This window comes from Xyrauchen texanus, chromosome 48 (genome assembly GCF_025860055.1).
Source record: "Xyrauchen texanus isolate HMW12.3.18 chromosome 48, RBS_HiC_50CHRs, whole genome shotgun sequence".
Lineage (NCBI taxonomy): Eukaryota > Metazoa > Chordata > Actinopteri > Cypriniformes > Catostomidae > Xyrauchen > Xyrauchen texanus.
The window spans coordinates 8,670,626-8,689,913 of record NC_068323.1 but is presented as its reverse complement, the minus strand read 5'-3'; the positions used below and the strand labels follow the sequence as shown (position 1 = coordinate 8,689,913).

The 19,288-nt window shown below is 38.8% G+C and overlaps 1 protein-coding gene across 1 annotated transcript; it reads right to left on the bottom strand.

Moving 5' to 3' along the window:
• Window positions 1-29: 29 nt before the first annotated feature.
• LOC127639489 (uncharacterized) lies at window positions 30-11,118 on the bottom strand. Its single transcript, XM_052121539.1, has 6 exons — window positions 10,809-11,118; window positions 9,215-9,304; window positions 8,784-9,107; window positions 8,487-8,606; window positions 2,048-2,142; window positions 30-1,621 (listed from the first exon to the last, which is right to left on the bottom strand). The coding sequence occupies exons 1-6, from the start codon at window positions 11,116-11,118 to the stop codon at window positions 1,508-1,510; spliced, it is 1,053 nt and encodes a 350-aa protein (XP_051977499.1). The 3' UTR covers window positions 30-1,507.
• Window positions 11,119-19,288: the final 8,170 nt, after the last annotated feature.

The following is a 19,288-nucleotide window of genomic DNA, read 5'->3' as shown; positions in this document are numbered from 1 at the left end:
CAGAGGCGTAGCAAAACAAGGATAAAAATTTGAGTTGTGTGTCCTGATTCAGGCAACCCACATGAGCTTCGAGTCTGGGACGGGGCAGACAACTCCCCAATATTTTGAATTTGGACTGCAGTACCCATTTCAAACACTTGTTGTCAATCTTACATTCAGCACCTTTAAAGTGTTAACCAAAATTACAACAAAATATACTGAAAAACAATCGAAATATAATGTGCAATACACTGAAAACTAAAACTGACTTATTGAATGAAATCTAATGAAAACAAAACTAAAATGAAAGTACCAATAAAGCTTAAATATAAAATAAACATGTTAACCTCAATAGCCCTGCTGTACAGAAACTTGGCATTAGCTGGTAGGAGTAGTTTTATTAGAAATTGTGAGGGGGAAAAATGCTATTTCTGGATTCATCTTTTGACTGGATTTAATGAACGTAACCATTTTGCTGATGTTGCTCTCTTGCTTCAGAAACAGGAAATGGGTTACATCTTACCAACTTAACATGACACAAACATGGTTATGTTTCAAAAGGTTATTGTTGCGTAATGCAACGTCTTGACATGAGTTATTTGGGTGGCCTGGCCTCATGTGATTCTTTCATATGCCCACCACAAAACACTGTTTACCAGCTACAATTACTGTAAAACATGCATTAGTGTCAAAGGTTTATATTTACATTTACATTTATGCATTTGGCAGATGCTTTTATCCAAAGAGACTTAACGTGCCCTTATACAGGGACAATCCCCCCCGGAGCAACCTGAATTTAAGTGCCTTGCTCAAGGACACAATGGTGGTGGCTGTGGGGATCAAACCAGCAACATTCTGATTAACATTTACGTGCTTTAGCCCACTATGCCACCACCAATTATAGTTCAAAAGGAACCTTTACCCCAAGGCACAATACGCTTTGTGTCGAGAACTTAACATGAATATACAAAGTACACAACATAAGCTGGCAACCAAGCGGATTAAGTTCGACCTTTTACAGTGTTTATGATACTAATGGTATGCCATATAAGGAGACCAGCTGAAAATCAGGCTAGGAGACCTGAACTAAACCTTCTTAGTCCAGCAAACCATCGTAAACTGGTCTAAATATTGTCTTTCAGCAGGGTAGTACTCGTACATAATATTTCCTGCACAGTGAACCACATAGGAAATATAAACGATTACAATCATTTAGCGACTAAATTAAAAACATAACATCAAGGAAGATTCGTGTCAACCATTATCAAAATGTAACATCTAATGTTGTCTGTTTACTTCGTTGCTGAATAACAAATGGTCTATTTTATGATTAAATAAGTACCACGATTATTGCAAATGGAGGCAGGAAACGTGATGACCTTTATAAGACTCAAATCTGACAGGGTTTTTTTTTGTTTTTTTTGCTTGTGCCAGTCACTGCAAGATCAGAAAAACCCACAGAAGATGCAAAAAACCCCAAACCACCTCGAGAACAATTTCATAAGGTGCAGGTTACGATGATCTGTTCTCAAGTTGGTGTGTGTTGAGGATTTGGCTTTGGATTTTGAAGAAACACATACGTACTGTTGATCTGACTTGACTGTACTGCCGTGGAATATGGGGAGCAATCGATCTCAGAATACTACAAAAACAATAAAGATATCAGTTACCATATGTGAACAAATCTTTTGGGTAAATATGACCATATATAAACACATTTGATCTTCTTAAAACTATTGCAAATGTCGATTTTAGTCAAGTTGTCGAGTTTAGCGTAGAATCTGGACATCAAACTGGCTTCAGGTTTCACATTACAATAAGGTTGTATATGTTAACATGAGTTTTAAACTAGCATACATCATCTAAGAACATGAACAGGCTAATGTACTTGTAAATTAGCATTAATCGATGTTACTAAATGCTGTAAAAAATCAGTCATTGTTAATGTATTAACTCATGTTAACATATCGAGCCTTGTTGTGAAGTTTTAACCTGTGATATCATCGGTTGTGACAAGTCAATAGCAAACCGAAAAGTGATTTAAAGCATAGAGGAGTGCACGTCTTACCTGTGCAGTGTTTAAGTCCTCAAGCTGAACTGGCTCATCATTCTGACATTGTTGTCGACTTTTTGTAGGCGTCTTAAATTTGAGCATTAACAGACCTGAAGTAGCACAATAGATATCAATTAAACTCATCTTTAAACGCAACTCACAAAATAAGGACATTTTAAAAATGCTCCTCGTACAGACTTTGATGAAGTGCAATGAAATATTAATAACTGGTACATGTGGTTTTTATATTACTCATGAAATCTCACCTATTATTAGAATAAACATCACACAATTCAATGCAATGGATGCGACTGTCACAATCTGCTGAGGATGATGATGATGATGATGATGATTGTTGAATTCTGATTCAGTCTGATTTTGGCTGTTTTCTGTTAAGAACAGGAAATCCAGTTTTATCCCATTTTTTATAAATGCCAAAAATGCTTCAACACTAGACGTCTGAAATAATTAAAGGTACAGTAACAGACGTTTTTATATTACTCATTGCTATTACTATATACTGTACATGTAAAACATATCGTTGTGATCATATTCGAAACACTTACCAGTGATGTAAAGTCTGGTGCCGTTGACGAGCTGTAGACGTGATGCCTTGTTTTGCACAATAATATATTCCTAATTCATGTGCTGTTATATTACTAATAAATAAACGACTCGATGTCAGTGTTGAATATTTGTCTCTGAATCTGTTGTTATAAAACTGAGGCACTGTAGATTCTCTTGTGAAAGTTCGCAGTATCACCTCTGGAGCATCTGGCAGTTTCAGGAAAAGCCAATAAACCTCTTTAACATCAAAATCACAGTTTAAAGTCACGTTTTGCCCAAAAACCACCAGTTTATCTTTTAAACTCTCTGCAGCTGGACAGCACAAGAGCAGATCTGTGAGAAGACAGAACAGATTAAGATGAACTTTACATCACCGCATACATCTATCCAATCATGACAAGATCACGATACAATAACGAGTAATCGCTCGAGTAACTTACAGAAGATTGAGAGCTGCACAGTCTTCATTCTGTGGACGTTTAACTCGTATGCAGTCAACAACTGGAAGAAGCGGAAGTGCTCCTGCTGAGCTTCAGAGAAACAATGACAAAAGAAACCACCACACACCCTTGAAAAGAGGATGTAGAAGCTAATCTTGAACTGACCGAACAGATGTTTGTACGTGATGCTGTGAACAGTTTGTTTAGGTTAAGCAGTTTCAGGTATCAAGAAGTTTTCTCAATGCATTGAAGATCTACATGAACCCGACAGAAGAACAAAAACAAGCACTTTGAATTTCCACTTTCCCAATTATTCCACAACTACGATATTTGAAGTTTGGGTAACCTATAAGGGTATTCCCACTAGGTCATCTAGTCTTGCTGGTTACATCTCGATTAGACTTTAGAATTAGCTTCAATGTATAAAATGTAGATATAGAGTGAATAATTATTAATATTGATAATAAAGTTCTCCATGTGTGTTTACACTTCATGATATGCAAGAATTGACCCAAATGTACCGGGACGGATTACCGACCGGGCCAATGGGGCCAGTGTCCAGGGGCCCTTGACTGCCCCGGGGTGCCCTGGGCTTTAAGGCTGCACTAGTTTGGTGATCCGATCCCCACTTGAACAAAATCCTTTTGGGCATGAACAACGACTTTTGGGTGGAGGGGGCCATTGGAGTCATAATCCGTCCCCGCAACTGCATCAAAGATGTTTTCATACCCCTGAAACACAATCTCATTTTTTACGTTTATTCTGTAACACTTCAATAAGATTGTAAGAGTGAACAATATGTTTTTACAGCATATATTAATCTTGCAAATATAATTCAATAAGTGCTGTAGAAAGTGTGTAGGTCATTGTTCATGTTAACTAAAATAAACTGTTAGCATTTATTATTATTAGGACAAAACTTTCAAGGCAGTTTGTTTTTGGGTTGTGTGGTTTTTGCTGTCCTACTTTCACTCTAGTGTGTGTGTGTGTGTGTGTGTGTGTGTGTGTGTGTGTGTGTGGTTTTATGCATGTCTGCAAAGTACAACTTTAGGGGTGTGTGTCCACTGCAAACTCACATTCAGATCTGCCTCCCGTTCACTATGCAACCAATGGAAAAACTCAAATCTACATTTTATTTTTGTTCGATAAGCTGTTTCACTCTGAATTACGCCACAAGTCGGTCGCAACTTCCTTTTCATGCAGACTTTAGTCTTCATAAAGACTACGCCTTTATGTTTAACATCAATCACGCTTTCACACCTCTGAATCGTAGAGACAGGATATGACATCATCATCTACATAGTGACCAATCAGAGTGAATAGATCGATATCTGATGCCAACTCCTATTCCACTGAATTTCTAAAACCCATATCAAACTTGAGCAGATCTTGCAATATGCAATTTGGCACAGCGATATTGTAGGTTAGACCTGTATGAAGTACAACATCATAATCAAAGACATCAGGCTTACACAAAAAGTTGTCATTTTTATTTGTCTAGCACCTTTCACAACACTGAAACATTGTTTCAAAGCAGCTCTACAGAAGATTGGGCATAAACAGAAAATGAAACTGTAATATCTATAAAGTCTTAAGAGTCATCATTGTGTTGTTTGACTAAATATGATTGTAAATTGTGTTTAAAAATAAGTCATTAAATATTAATTGTATTTATAACCCCAGTGATCAGCTGAAGGCGACTGTGGCAAGGAACACAAAACTGCAGAAGATGTTGATTAATGGAGAAAGATAACCTTGGGAGAATCTAGACTCACTGTGGGGGCCTGCAGAAGTTCACATAGATGCAATTGTCCTTGTTAATTGGCTGATGAAGGCTTTTTTTTGGCAATTAAATGATAGTCTATGTATTCCATTTTAAGAGTGTAGTCCATCATTAGACCGAGGTGATGCAGGCAGAGATCAGTCAGCTGCATCGCAGTTCAACCTGGCTGGTAATTTTGGTGAGGTCTATCCTAAATCCAAGGTTCAGGCAATGGCAGTTGAAGTATCCCATGTCTTATGGTTGGAGTTGGCATCAATTCATCCTCTGATGTTCATCGTAATAGACTGAAGTGATGTTTGGCTGGCACAGGCTGCATTTAGTAGTCATCACTCAGCGACACGTAGCAGTGGAGTCCAACACGAAGCATGAATGGAGCTGGATCCAGCCGGTTCTGGTGACTTCAGGATTGGAGTCCCGAGGTTCAGAGTATGTGTGTTGTCTGGGAATTAAACCGGTTCTTTGGCATTATTCGCACCATGCTTTACTAGTTGAGCTTAATATAAATCCAAAGTCTTTTAGCAAGTCAATCCACTGTCGGCCATCTTTGGAAAGCTTTCGGGAGGCTGTTTCCTGTCATGCCTGTCCAGCTCCTATGTCTACTTAAATCGAGAAAGACCGAAATCTCAAAAACGGTTGGTCATATTTCAAATCAACAATAAAATCTGACAACACTGCTATTATAAATTGTGCTTCTTTACCTCAGATTACTTTAAAACAAATTGGCTTGTATAGTTGATGTGTATGCGTGTTATTGAGTAGATTGACAGGCGATGTCTGTATCTAAAAGGCGATTGGCTCTTTTACCTGTAAGGTGGGAATTCCTTTCAACATCCATTGACCGTTGGCTGCCGTTGGGCTTTCCAATTTTTCCCATTAATTTTAATGGAAGTGGCCCGTCTCTGCTCAATACGTTTCTCAAATAAAACGTGCTGCTTTTGATGGCAAATACATGACGGCGGCTTGTAACATGTTCATAACAAAAATGCTACAATTTAGTAAAGACTTGTGTGTTTTGCACATTTTTGACTGATAAATCTCACCAGGAGTGTGTAACTCAGAAAGTCTTTTGTAACAGCAGGAAGATGGCGCCATTTTCACATAATTCAATTGAAACTTTGAATCTACTACAACATTAACAAAGCTGAATTGTTTTCAAACACTAATCAAGCTCAAAATGCTAAAACAAAACATAAAGCTACAAACCGGCACTATGCAATGTTTCATACTGAACTACATACATTGATGTACAGCTCTGGAAGAAATGGAAGAGACCACTCCAAATCAGTGGCGTAGTCATGGGTGGACCGGGGTGTGTCTGGGCCACCCAAATTAGACACTGAATATTTTAGATTATTCTTTGACTTCAAATATGTATTTATAAAATAGTTTTAAAAAAAATTATAATGAATAAATTCTGATTTCTGGTGACTCCTGCCAGGTCTCCTAAGCAACCAAATTGGCCCAGTTGCATGGGGTAAACTCCTCATGGTCGCTAATGTGGTTCTCGCTCTCGGTGGGGTGCGTGGTGAGTTGTGCGTGGATGCTGCGGAGAATAGCGTGAAGCCTCAACATGTGCTACTGTATGTCTCCGTGGTAATGACAACACGTGATAAGATGTGTGGATTGCTGTTCTCAGACGTGGAGGCAACTGAGATTCATCCTCCAGCACCTGGATTGAGGCGAGTCACTACGCCACCACAAGGACTTATGGGGCTTTTTCACTGCACGGTACACCTCAGCTCGACTCAACTCGCCTCGCTTTTGGGGGGTTTTCCACTCTGGATAGTACCTGGTACCTGACGTCAAAATCCTGCAGATCACTGATTGGTCAGAGAGAATCGTCACTACCAGCGTCACTGGATTTGCGACACGGCACATCAACCCGCTAGTTTTAAAGTTAGCTAAAGCGATAGCAATATCAGTTTTTCATGCGACTTTCAAATTGTAAAAAGAAACGGCTGTGTGCAAAACCACGCCGTGGTCAATAAACAAGGTGCAGACGTTGCAGACAGGAAGTGTCTCAGCTCTTGGCTGCACACGGCTACCACTGGACCTACCAACGGTGTAGGGAAAAGTAAAAAAAACGTAAAAGTGACTACAGAACCATCAAGGAAATGTGGAAGTCATTTGACCAAATGGACGCTATCGAGACCGGCGCACAATGGGAGGGAGAGTGCCCTGGACTCAGCTACGGCTGGAGTCGACGATGGAGGATGGTATGTTTTGTTATGTTAACTCTATATTCTGCTTGAAAGCTTCACTTTATTTACTTGAGCAGCTTCTGGAAGCTTCTTAAACAACCAGGCAAATTTAACTGTTACACTTGTGTAAAATCTCCATGCAACAACTGTTTTATGCAACACAATGAGCTAATTGCTAACAGCTAGCGGTCATGTTATTGTATATTGTTTTGTCGCATTTAAGGTGATGTCACAGCAGTAGAGGCGGCGCAACTATGACGATCAGCCTATACAGCGGTGGAAAAGTAAAGCGAGTCAAGTCGAACCATAAAGTGCCATTAGAGTACTTTGGGAATTGGGCATTCCAAATTGGGGCCAAAACTTGGCCCATCCATTTTTATTGAGGCCCACCCAAAAGTAATTTCCTGGCTATGCCCTTGCTCCAAATGTTTCTTAAATCAGCATCTCTACATGTGTGGCAGCCATTCCAGTGTCTGTTGAATTTCTGCTCCAGGAGTGGCATAAAGTCGCCCAACAGGAATGTGAAAGACTGGTAGAGATGCCACGATGCATGAAAGCTGTGATTGAAAATCAGGGATATTCCACCAAATATTGATTTCTGAGTTAAAACATGAGTATTGTGTTGTTTAAAAATGAATATGAACTTGTTTTTGCATGTTCAAGGTCTGAAAACACGTCATAATTTTTGTTATTTTGAACAGTTGTTATTTTCTGCAAATAAATGCTCTAAATGACCATTTTTTTATTTGTAATTTGGGAGAAATATTGTCAGAATTTTATAGAATAAAACCAAAATGATCATTTTACTCAAACACACACCTATAAATAGTAAATCCAGAGAAACTGATCATTTTGCAGTGGTCTCTTCATTTTTCCAGAGCTGTATTTATGCATACATACAATATTTACACAGAATTGTGATTATTGAGTCAAGATAAAATCACAACTAGTCAAAGAATTAGACAACTTCAACACAACTTAGTTATTATAGAAGTTGATTTAACATTTAATTAACATTTCTGTAATGACTCCACATGCTTCATTTAAGATTTTGAGGATTTGCATTTTGATTTGATCTACTGTTGATTATATTTATGTAGGTTTTGTAATAAAAGTGTTGTTGATCTGGTTTGATTTCATTCCTCAGAGACACACACGAAACTCCACTTCAGAATACTAAACAAATGATAAAAACATACAATAGCTTTCAGCATTCATGTATAAAGACTTCACAGTTCATATACTGCAGTTAAAAGACATTGATTACATTCAAATGAAGTCTCACCTCTTCATCATTTGTGTTGTACATCAGTTCCAGTTCATCCTCCTGACATTGTTGGGAGTTTTTCTTACATGATTTAAGAGTGATCTGCAAAAGAGCTAAAATATCACAAGCATTTCTGATTAAACTTAGTAAAGTTCATCACTAAAGCAGTATAGTATGAATAAAGTGTAAATCTCACCTATTATTAGAATAAACATCACACAATTCAATGCAATGGATGCGACTGTCACAATCTGCTGAGGATGATGATGATGACGATGATTGTTGAATTCTGATTCAGTCTGATTTTGGCTGTTTTCTGTTAAGAACAGGAAATCCAGTTTTATCCCATTTTTTATAAATGCCAAAAATGCTTCAACACTAGACGTCTGAAATAATTAAAGGTACAGTAACAGACGTTTTTATATGACTCATTGCTATTACTATATACTGTACATGTAAAACATATCGTTGTGATTATTTTCGAAACACTTACCAGTGATGTAAAGTCTGGTGCCGTTGTCGAGCTGTAGAAGTTTTGCACAATAATATATTCCTAATTCATCTGCTGTTATATTACTAATAAATAAACGACTCCATGTCAGTGTTGAATATTTGTCTCTGAATCTGTTGTTATAAAACTGAGGCACTGTAGATTCTGTTGAGAAAGTTCGCAGTATCATCTCTAGAGAATCTGGCAGTTTCAGGAAAAGCCAATAAACATCTTTAACAGCAAGATCACAGTTTAAAGTCACGTTTTGCCCTAAAACCACCAGTTTATCTTTGAAACTCTCTGCAGCTGGACAGCACAAGAGCAGATCTGTGAGAAGACAGAACAGATTAAGATTAACTTTACATCACCGCATACAACTATCCAATCATGACAAGATCACGATACAATAACGAGTAATCGCTCGAGTAACTTACAGAAGATTGAGAGCTGCACAGTCTTCATTCTGTGGACGTTTAACTCGTATGCTGTCAACGACTGGAAGAAGTGCAAGTGCTCCTGCTGAGCTTCAGAGAAACAATGACAAAAGAAACCACCACACACCCTTGAAAAGAGGATGTAGAAGCTGATCTTGAACTGACCGAACAGATGTTTGTACGTGATGCTGTGAACAGTTTGTTTAGGTTAAGCAGTTTCAGGTATCAAGAAGTTTTCTCAATGCATTGAAGATCTACATGAACCCGACAGAAGAACAAAAACAAGCACTTTGAATTTCCACTTTCCCAATTATTCCACAACTACGATATTTGAAGTTCGGGTAACCTATAAGGGTATTCCCACTAGGTCATCTAGTCTTGCTGGTTACATCTCGATTAGACTTTAGAATTAGCTTCAATGTATAAAATGTAGATATAGAGTGAATAATTATTAATATTGATAATAAAGTTCTCCATGTGTGTTTATACTTCATGATATGCAAGAATTGACCCAATTGTACCGGGACGGATTGCCGACCGGGCCAATGGGGCCAGTGCCCAGGGGCCCTTGACTGCCCCAGGGTGCCCTGGGCTTTAAGGCTGCACTAGTTTGGTGATCCCCCCACTTGAAAACCCTTTTGGGCATGAACAACGACTTTTGGGTGGAGGGGGGCCATTGGAGTCATAATCCGTCCCCGCAGCTGCATCAAAGATGTTTTCATACCCCTGAAACACAATCTCATTTTTTTCTGTAACACTTCAATAAGATTGTAAGAGTGAACAATATATTTTTACAGCATATATTAGTCTTGCAAATATAATTCAATAAGTGCTGTAGAAAGTGTGTAGGTCATTGTTCATGTTAACTAAAATAAACTGTTAGCATTTATTATTAAGACGAAACTTTCAAGGCAGCTTGTTTTTGGGTTGTGTGGTTTTTGCTGTCCTACTTTCACTGTAGTGTGTGTGTGTGTGTTTTATGCACGTGTGTCCACTGCAAGCTCGCATTCAGATCTGCCTTCCGTCCGCTATGCAACCAATGGAAAAACTCAAATCCCACCCTACATTTTATTCTTGTTCAACAAGAACCAACAAAGACACAGAGAACATGAGGGCATTATATACACAAAGACTAATAGGTTAACAAGGCACAGTTGGAAACAATCAGGAAGGGATGATGAACTAAAGGTCAAAGTGTTCTTGGCATGTCCACTTTTCTGATTGTTTCGCGCACAGTGTGCGTGATGTGAATTTCATCATAATCCAGTCTGCACGGCTTGACCACGCACAGGCCAGATTTTCTTTACTCGCTCATGTGGTCATCGTCTGTGTGCATCGTCGGCGCATGTGCCTGCCATTAACTCTACTAAAAGAGTATCACAAAGACGTTGTAGTAGCATACTATCAATAATACTTTCAAATCAATAGTAAGCACAAGGATACCATAACATTACATAGCCCCGCTTAAATGGGTGGCTCCTGAAGCCCAAAAGCAACTTCAAAAATTAGAAAGCTAGGGTAGGGCAATAAGGGCAGGTGTTGGCAGCAAGAGACCACCATGGATCCGGTGGATGGCAAGGAAACCAGGGAGGACCAAGCGAGGCAGCATGGGACCACTGGGGACTCAGTGGATGGCTGGCAGATGCTGGCAGGGTCAAAGCAACAGGGGATTTGGAGGGCCCAGAGGTGAAAGCCGCTGGGTACTCTGAGGGCTCAGAGGTCAGAGCCACTGGGAAGACGGAGGTTAGGGCCGCTGGGGACATAGAGGGCAATGCACTCGAGAGCAAGGCACTAGGAGGCTCAGAGGGCAAGGTACTCGAGAGCAAGGCACTAGGGGACACAGAGGGCAAGGCACTCGAGAGCAAGGCACTAGGGGACACAGAGGGCAAGGCACTCGAGAGCATGGCACTAGGAGGCTCAGAGGGCAAGGTCCTCGAGAGCAAGGCACTAGGGGACTCAGAGGGCAAGGCACTAGAGAGAATGGCATTAGAGAGCAAGGCAGTAGGTAACTCTGGGGGTGGAGCCACTTGGCACTCAGGGAGCGAGCAGAGGGAGGCTCAGAGGGCACAGCTGCAGGGGGCGGAGGCTAAGAGGATGATCAGGCATGGTCTTGGTAGTTGGGGCATGGGACTCAGCGGTCAAGGTGGCCAGGGACTCAGCGGTCAAGTTGGCTGGCAACTCAGTGGGCATGGTCAGGGTGGCCGGCGACTCAGCGGGGATGGTCAGGATGGTGAGTTGACTCAGCGGGCATGATCACCTGGACCACCGAAGCGGGGACCACCGATGTTGAGACCACTGGGTCCACCAAGGCAGGGACCAGTGGGGTTGAGACCACAGGGACCACCGAGACTGGGACCACTGAGGTTGGGACATCCGAAGCTGAGACAACTGAGGTTGGGACCACCGAAGCTGGGACCAGTGAGGTTTGGACCATGGAGGATGGGACTACTAAAGTAGAGACCACCAGGACCACCGAGGTTGGGACCAGTGGGAACACAGAAGCTGAGATCACTTGGTTTGCAACTACTGGGACCACCGAGATTGGGACCACCGAAGAAGGGGTCAGAGGGGCCTCCATAGCGGCGTCTTTTACGAAGTGCTGTAAAACTGCTGAGCTTCACGATTGAGTCACAGGTGAACTTGCAGTGACTACATTTCTTCCACTGAAGTGAAGAAACAAAATAAGGGAAGTTATACAAATATTATTTAATGGAAATGTCTGGGCGGTAATCATACTAGGACACTATTTTTTGGGAGGGGAATCAGTTCTACAGTTCTTTATTTACAGACACATTATCATGTTGAAGCAGTGGAGTGAACTCCATTGCTTGAAGTTACAACCTGATAATATGTCTGAAAAAATAAATCTGAATGATTATTTAAAAGGATAGTTCACCCAAAAATGAAAATGTCCTCATCATTTACTTACCATACTGCCATCCCAGGTGTATGACATTTTTTTTTAGCAGAACATAAATAAAGAGTTTTATAAGAATATGTTAGCACTGTTTGTCCTTACAATTCAAGTGAATGATGACTAAAACTTTGAAGCTATATAAGGAAATAAAGGCAGTGTAAATGTAATCAATATGACTCTAGTGGTTAAATCCATGCCTTCAGAAGTGACATGATAGGTGTGGGTAAAAAAAAGATCAATATTTAAGTCTTTTTATACTAGAAATCTTCACCTTTGACCAGCTCCGACCAGTAGGTGGCAAAAAAACAAAAGAAGACTGTTGAAAGTGAAAGTGGAGATTTATAGTAAAAAGGACTAAAATATGAATCTGTTTCTCACCCACACCTATCATATCGCTTCTGAAGATGGATTAAACCACTGGAGTCATATAGATTACTTTTATGCTGCCTTTATGTGCTTTTTGGAGCTTAACATTTCTGGCTGCCATTTGCTTGCATTGTTTGGACCTACAGAGCTGAGATATTCTTCCACAAATGTGTATTTGGGCTCTTCAGAAGAAAGAAAGTCATACACATCTGGGATGCATAAGGATGAGTAAATGATGAGAGAATTTTTATTTTTGGTGAACTATCCCTTTAACCTCAACTGTGATTGACAGCAGCAGGCTGAAGGTGCAGTACTGTAAATTATCATATGAGAATAGGAAAACCACATTTGAACTTTACACTCAATTTCGCAATTATTCATGCAATGTTTCCCACTCTGTCAATATTTCTTCATATTTATTTTTAAAACTTCCATGAAATTTCGACATACTGCAACTACAAGCTTGCCCACACTCCTTTGTTCTGATATTCCCAAGAGGAAGCATAAACTCCTCATTTCTGCAGATATGAAGCATTTCTTAAAGAATATATAGACTTACATATTTTAAATATAACTTGGTAAGTAATTGTATTACTTTATATAATGAATAGGTTCAATACAAGTGAAGCTCAATCGACAGCATTTGTAGCATATTGTTGATTACCACAAAAAAATATTTCGACTATGTACAAAAAACTAAAATCGCGATTACAGTGAGACACTTACAATGGAAGTGAATAAGGCCAAAATTTGGAGGGTTTAAATGCAGAAATGTGAAGCATATAATTTTTATAAAAGCACTTACATTACTTCTTTTGTTAAATCTGTGTATTATTTATACTTGTATTTAGGTAATAAATGGCACCTCATGGGAGTCACTGACGCCATGCAAGGAGCAGACGTGTAAACGGCGCAATTTGCTAATTTATTATTATTATTAATGTCATAAACCATTGAGATTTGACACATCCTGCTACACATCAGTTCTTTGAAGTCAACATGGCAAAGAAGTTAAAATCCTCGGGCTCTGGACATACTAAAGACACTTACGTGCTCAAGCTGAAACCTCTTATGGGTCTGCGGTCCAGGGTCTCAGTTTGGATTGTGCGGCGGGAGAATATCAGCATCAACTCTCCAACATTTCTGTAATGCTGACAAAAGTTGTTGCCAACTTGGCTATAACATGTCGATCGATTACGGTGATGGAGTCAAAATGTTCAGATTTGGTTACAAGATTGTCGGACATCAAGAGACGGATCGATTATCTGGAGTCATCGGAGAGAAAATTAGCTGTTAATCCACTGGCGACCAAAATTGACTTGGAACGCGTTTTTGAAAAATAGGAGGATTTATAGAACCGCGGGATGCGGAATAACATCCGAACTGTTGGATTTCCTGAGCATGAAGAAGGCAGAGATATGGTACAATTCCAAGACTAACTCTTCCTGAGTCTGCTTGACATAACAGGCCAAAAGCTGGAAATCGAGTCGAGCTCACAGGGTCCCGGCTCGCAGATCCGCTGAGGGAGACAGGCCTGATCAATTCTGGCCAAATTTCTGAGATCATCCGATAAAGATCTTGTGTTAATGAGGCGAGGAACAAAGCTTTCCTGGAAGAATCACATAATTGTTCTTGTTCCCACACAAGAGAGAAACGTGATCAATTCAAGAAATGCAAGAAACTCTTACATCAACGGAAGATCACTTTTGCTTTGATGTTCCCAGCCAAGCTGAGAATAGATAATGAGGATGGCCTCAAAATATTTACATGCCCACAACAAGCACTTATTGTGTCTTTCATAGAGGCAATGGTTGAGTAGCCATTTGATGTTTTCATGTGGCCCCCGAGTGAGCTCATCTCGCCATACATGCACTTGGTTGTCCAAGGAAGCTGAGCGCCTTCTTTGTTTCTTTTTGCTGCTGGTTCCACCTAGTGGCTGGAGCTTGTTTTGTGGAAAAACAAAAACATCCAGTGAGCGGCAGTTCTGCGGACTGAAATACCTTGTTAATGAGAGAGGGCAACAGAGAATGGCTAGACTGGTTCAAGCTGACAGAAAGGCTACAGTAACTCAGATTACAATTGTACTGAGCAGAATAGCATCTCAGGATACATGTCGAGTCTTGAGGCGGACGGGATACAACAGTAGAAGACCACTACTGGTTCCACTTCTGTCAGCCAAGAACAGAAAGCTGAGTCTTTGTCCTGAGCACTGGCCCCATTCTTGAACTTGATCAGTACCATTGTGAAGTGATGGTATCAGACAGCAAAACCACAGTATTACTCATACCATGGAACTTTTTAGTAAGCTTTTTTAAAAGGCCCTGACACCAAATGAATGTTTTAAAAATGCTTTTAATTGGGTTTAAATCTGGTAAGAAGCACAGCCAAACATTAATGGTGTGTTCACGTCATGTAGGAATTACAGTAATTAGGAGATCCCGACTTGTAAAATGGGATCACGTCTTCGAAGAGCTCGTAATTACAAATTGTAAACTCAGAATTCTATGAAAGATCCGACTTGACATTTGTGGCGTCATGTGAAAAGAACCAATATGGCACGTCCTCAACCGTTAAAGGTAGTGAACACACATTTCTGTTTGATATGCCATCTTGTAATGCCAACGTTACCTAGAGCATTTTCTGTTCTTAAACATTTTGCAACAATATTCAGTGGTGAATTAATTAATTAATATAGTGATCAATATTTTGCTGTTATCAACAACAATGCCATTTTGGCATCATGATTGTTGTCATAGAAACGGATAACTTCCGAGTTCCAGGAAGTGAATGGCTCCAAGTAGATCCTCTGAGTTCCCGTCTCTTCATTACAGTAATTCTGTCACAACGTGAACACAGAATAATGCTTTTTTAATGAGTATAAATAGTAAAAGGATACAAACAATAAAAAATGAAAGTTTTTGAGCAATATTTAAAAAAAATATATACTTTTTGTATTTTTTGGGACCTAATATGTTTGAAAATAGCACTGAATGAGTTTTCCGAAGTTTCAGTATGGTCTTGCCCTTTTTTAAAGTTTAAGTATTGAGGCAGGACAAAGTGTAGAAGACACAACATTTAGAAATTAAAACAGAAAAGAAAGAATCAAACAATTTCAAAAACTGATGTTTGCAGACATAAAAGTGCAAGCAGATTAATTGACTGATTAATTGGGTAAGATTTGAAGATATATCGGTTTTGCAGTTGGTTGAGGATCAAATCTGCTGTTGGTCTGACTGGAAATTTTCCCTTGGTCGCACACACGGGACTTCAGTCCGGAAAACTAGAAGAACAATAAAAACAAACATTAGCTGCTAATTCACATATTAACACATTCACTTTTGTGTTTTTGCGTTCTGGAAGAGGTATTAGGGAGGCCAGTAGGGGGTGCTCATCCTGCACTCTGTGTGGGTCCTAATGCCCCAGTATAGTGACGGGAACACTATACTGTAAAAGGCACCGTCCTTCGGATGAGAGGTTAAACCGAGGTCCTGTCTCTCTTTGGTCATTTAAAATCCCAGAGCACTTCTCATAAAGAGTAGGGGTGTAGCCCTGGTGTCCTGACTAAATTCCCCCCATTGGCCCTTCTCAATCATGGCTTCCTAATAATCCCCATCCACTAATAATCAGTCTACTCTCTCCTCTCCACCAATAGCTGGTGTGTGGTGAGTGTACTGGGGCAATATGGCTGCCATCACATCATCCAGGTGGATGCTGCACACTGGTGGTGGTTGAGGAGAGTCCCCTGTTCAATATGTAAAGCGTGTTGTGTGTAGTGTCAGAAAAGCGCTATATAAATGTAACGTTCATTCATGCATTCTACAATTTGACTGGTTTATAAATTGTTATCGTTTATCTTGCTCAGAACTGGAATTTCACAAGTTCGCAGGTTCATATACTCCTGAAGTGCATTTTCATAAATGGATTTGGCGTGCTGTCTATAATGCATGGGCTCGAGCACAGGACTGGGACTTGAGCTCTGAGATCCCCCCCACTGGACTATCTTACTGAAGCAAGAAATACAAACACAATTTTGAAATAATAATCGGTAAAGTTGATAAGAAATATAAAGGTGGAGATGGGGAGTTGAAGGGATGCTGGAAGAATTGTCAAGCATATGTATATTTGAGATATGATTGGCAGGACTAGACGAACAAGCTCCTCCCGAACTTACATTTGGAAATGTATACTGGATGAAACAAGCCATTGAAATAGATCTTACCTCATCAACAGTTGAGTAGACTGTTCTAGACCAACGATCACCATTTTCATATACAGGACTTTTCTTGCATATTTTATGGTTGATCTTCAATAGGCCTGTAAATAACACAAATATCACTGTTTAAATGTTCTTCTATTAGTTGAACAATAGTGAATAGTTTTAACACTTGTGGATATAACATAACCAAACTCATAAATAACTGAAGGACTTAAAATGAGAAAAATTGATAACATTGTAAACTAACAATAAACAATAGTATTTTTATATAAACTGGCATTAACCAAAACTTAATAAATGCTGCAAAAAAACACTGTTCATATCTCAAAATGTATTATCATATATGTATCTATTTTATTAATTATATTATATTATTTGTATTTTATTTTATATTTATAAGTTTTAATTTTGTAAATGTGATTTTATTTTTCATTGAAATGCGTGAATCTTAAAAATTGGTTAAAATATTTTTGGACTGACGGTTATTTCATCATACCTGGTGCATAAAGAATGTTAAGGGTGCGTTCACATACAACGGGAAACGAGCGTTTCGCGCGGTGTGATTAGATACAAATTAATGCAAAGATGCGAATAGACGCGATCGCGCTGGGCGAGAAACTTTTTTTATTATTATTATTATTATTATTATTAAGCAAACATCAAAAATATTACAACAAAATGGCATTCAAATTACAATCGACTTAATAACACAAAAATAATAATATAATATAAGACAAAATAAATTTAAAAAATAAATAATAATAAAATAAATAAAATTACAACCTTATATGGTTACCAGGGTACTTAAAAAAAAATTAAAAAATATATATATATATATATATATATATATATATATATATATATATATATATATATATATATATAACAAATTATATTCTTCAGTTGTATGTATCAAAATACCAGCTTTTTTATTTTACATTTTTGACATGGGTTTTTAGGTGCCAGATTCAATCTGGTTCAATACCAGATAATTTTTAAAGGCGAGAAACTTTTCAACTCGAGCGAGAAATTCGCATGACGCGTTGCAGCGAAAGCTTATCAGCTTTTGAGATTGTCCGGATGTCACTGACGTACTGACGTAGTAGCAGAAGAAATCTGGAAAAATGTACTTGTACTTTACTAGGAACCAAGTCGTCGAAGCCCCTCCTCCTGTCCTTTTCCGGAAGGGAAGCGGGAATACTCGCGGGCTCGTGTTACTCGCGCGAACGCGAGGTTAAACACAAATTTATAATCCAACGGTCAAACTCGCGCGAGCTACACGAGGAGAAAATGTTCTTCGCGTTGTATGTGAACGCACCAGTTAATACATGCCTTATTGTAATTTGTTACCATATTTTATAATATTTAAATAAATGTAAAAGTATTAAATACCTTTAAAAAAAAAAAAAAAAGTGCTGTGGCAACAGATGCTAATACAATAGTACTTTGATACATACCGTATCCAAAAATATACATAGTAGTAGTAACACTGTGCGTTATTGATACAATACATATTCAATATTTATGGATGTTTAATGTCTAAAGGAAATAAGTTAAATCTAGTTTGGCTTTATTCCAGTGTTCCGGTTTTAATTGCACGATACTTTATGATTTATTGTGATCTTGTTGTTTAATATTTTTCCAATGCTATATTTGGCTCTCATAACTCACCTATTATAGCAACAAACAGCACAACGCTGAGTAAGCCGAAAGTAACCGCCAAAATCTGATAAGTTGTGTGATGATGTGTCAGATCCTGATCTGTTAAAAAAAGGAAATCCACATTAGAGATCAGTTTATAGTAACTATAAGGACACTAATATGTAGATAATAATAAACTACATACATAGATTTGTTTTTGATCATTTTAGCAACACTTACCACTGGTGTAAACTCTGGCACCTTTGCTGAGCATTAGAGATTCGCCTGGCTTTACACAGTAATAATGTCCCAATTCGTCAACAGTGATGTGATTGATAACTAAACGACTCCAACCTCCCTCTGAATATTTGTTGCTCAATATTAAATCACTATATAAAGGCTCTTTAGGATTTCCGAAAGTTCGCATTATTTCAACTGGAGCATCTGGTTGATTCAGCTTGAACCAAAAAATTGCTTTTGCATTAAATTCACAGACTATAGTCACATTTTGCCCTAAAACCACCAGTTGATCGGTTAAAGCCCCTGAAGCCTGACACCACACGAGCAGATCTGTAAGGAAACAGGAGAAACATATTTACAATCATTTCTGTTAAACAACTGTAAAACAAGGACATCTGAAACGATCCAATCATGCAATCTCAATAAATGACACTGAATAATCTCAACTTACAGAGAGTAAAAGCTGTGCAGTCTTCATTCTGTGGTCTTGTTGAACTTGTGAGCAGATAGTGCAGCACACTTTTTATAGGAAGTGCTCAAAAACTGCTGACCTTCACGATTGAGTCAGAGATGAGCTCGCTCATGGTCTTCAGATGATATAACCTTTATATTTATATTTACTGCCACTGAAGTGAAGAAACAAAATAATAGGGTAAGTTAAAGACAACATAGTTTCTTGGAAATATCTGGGCAG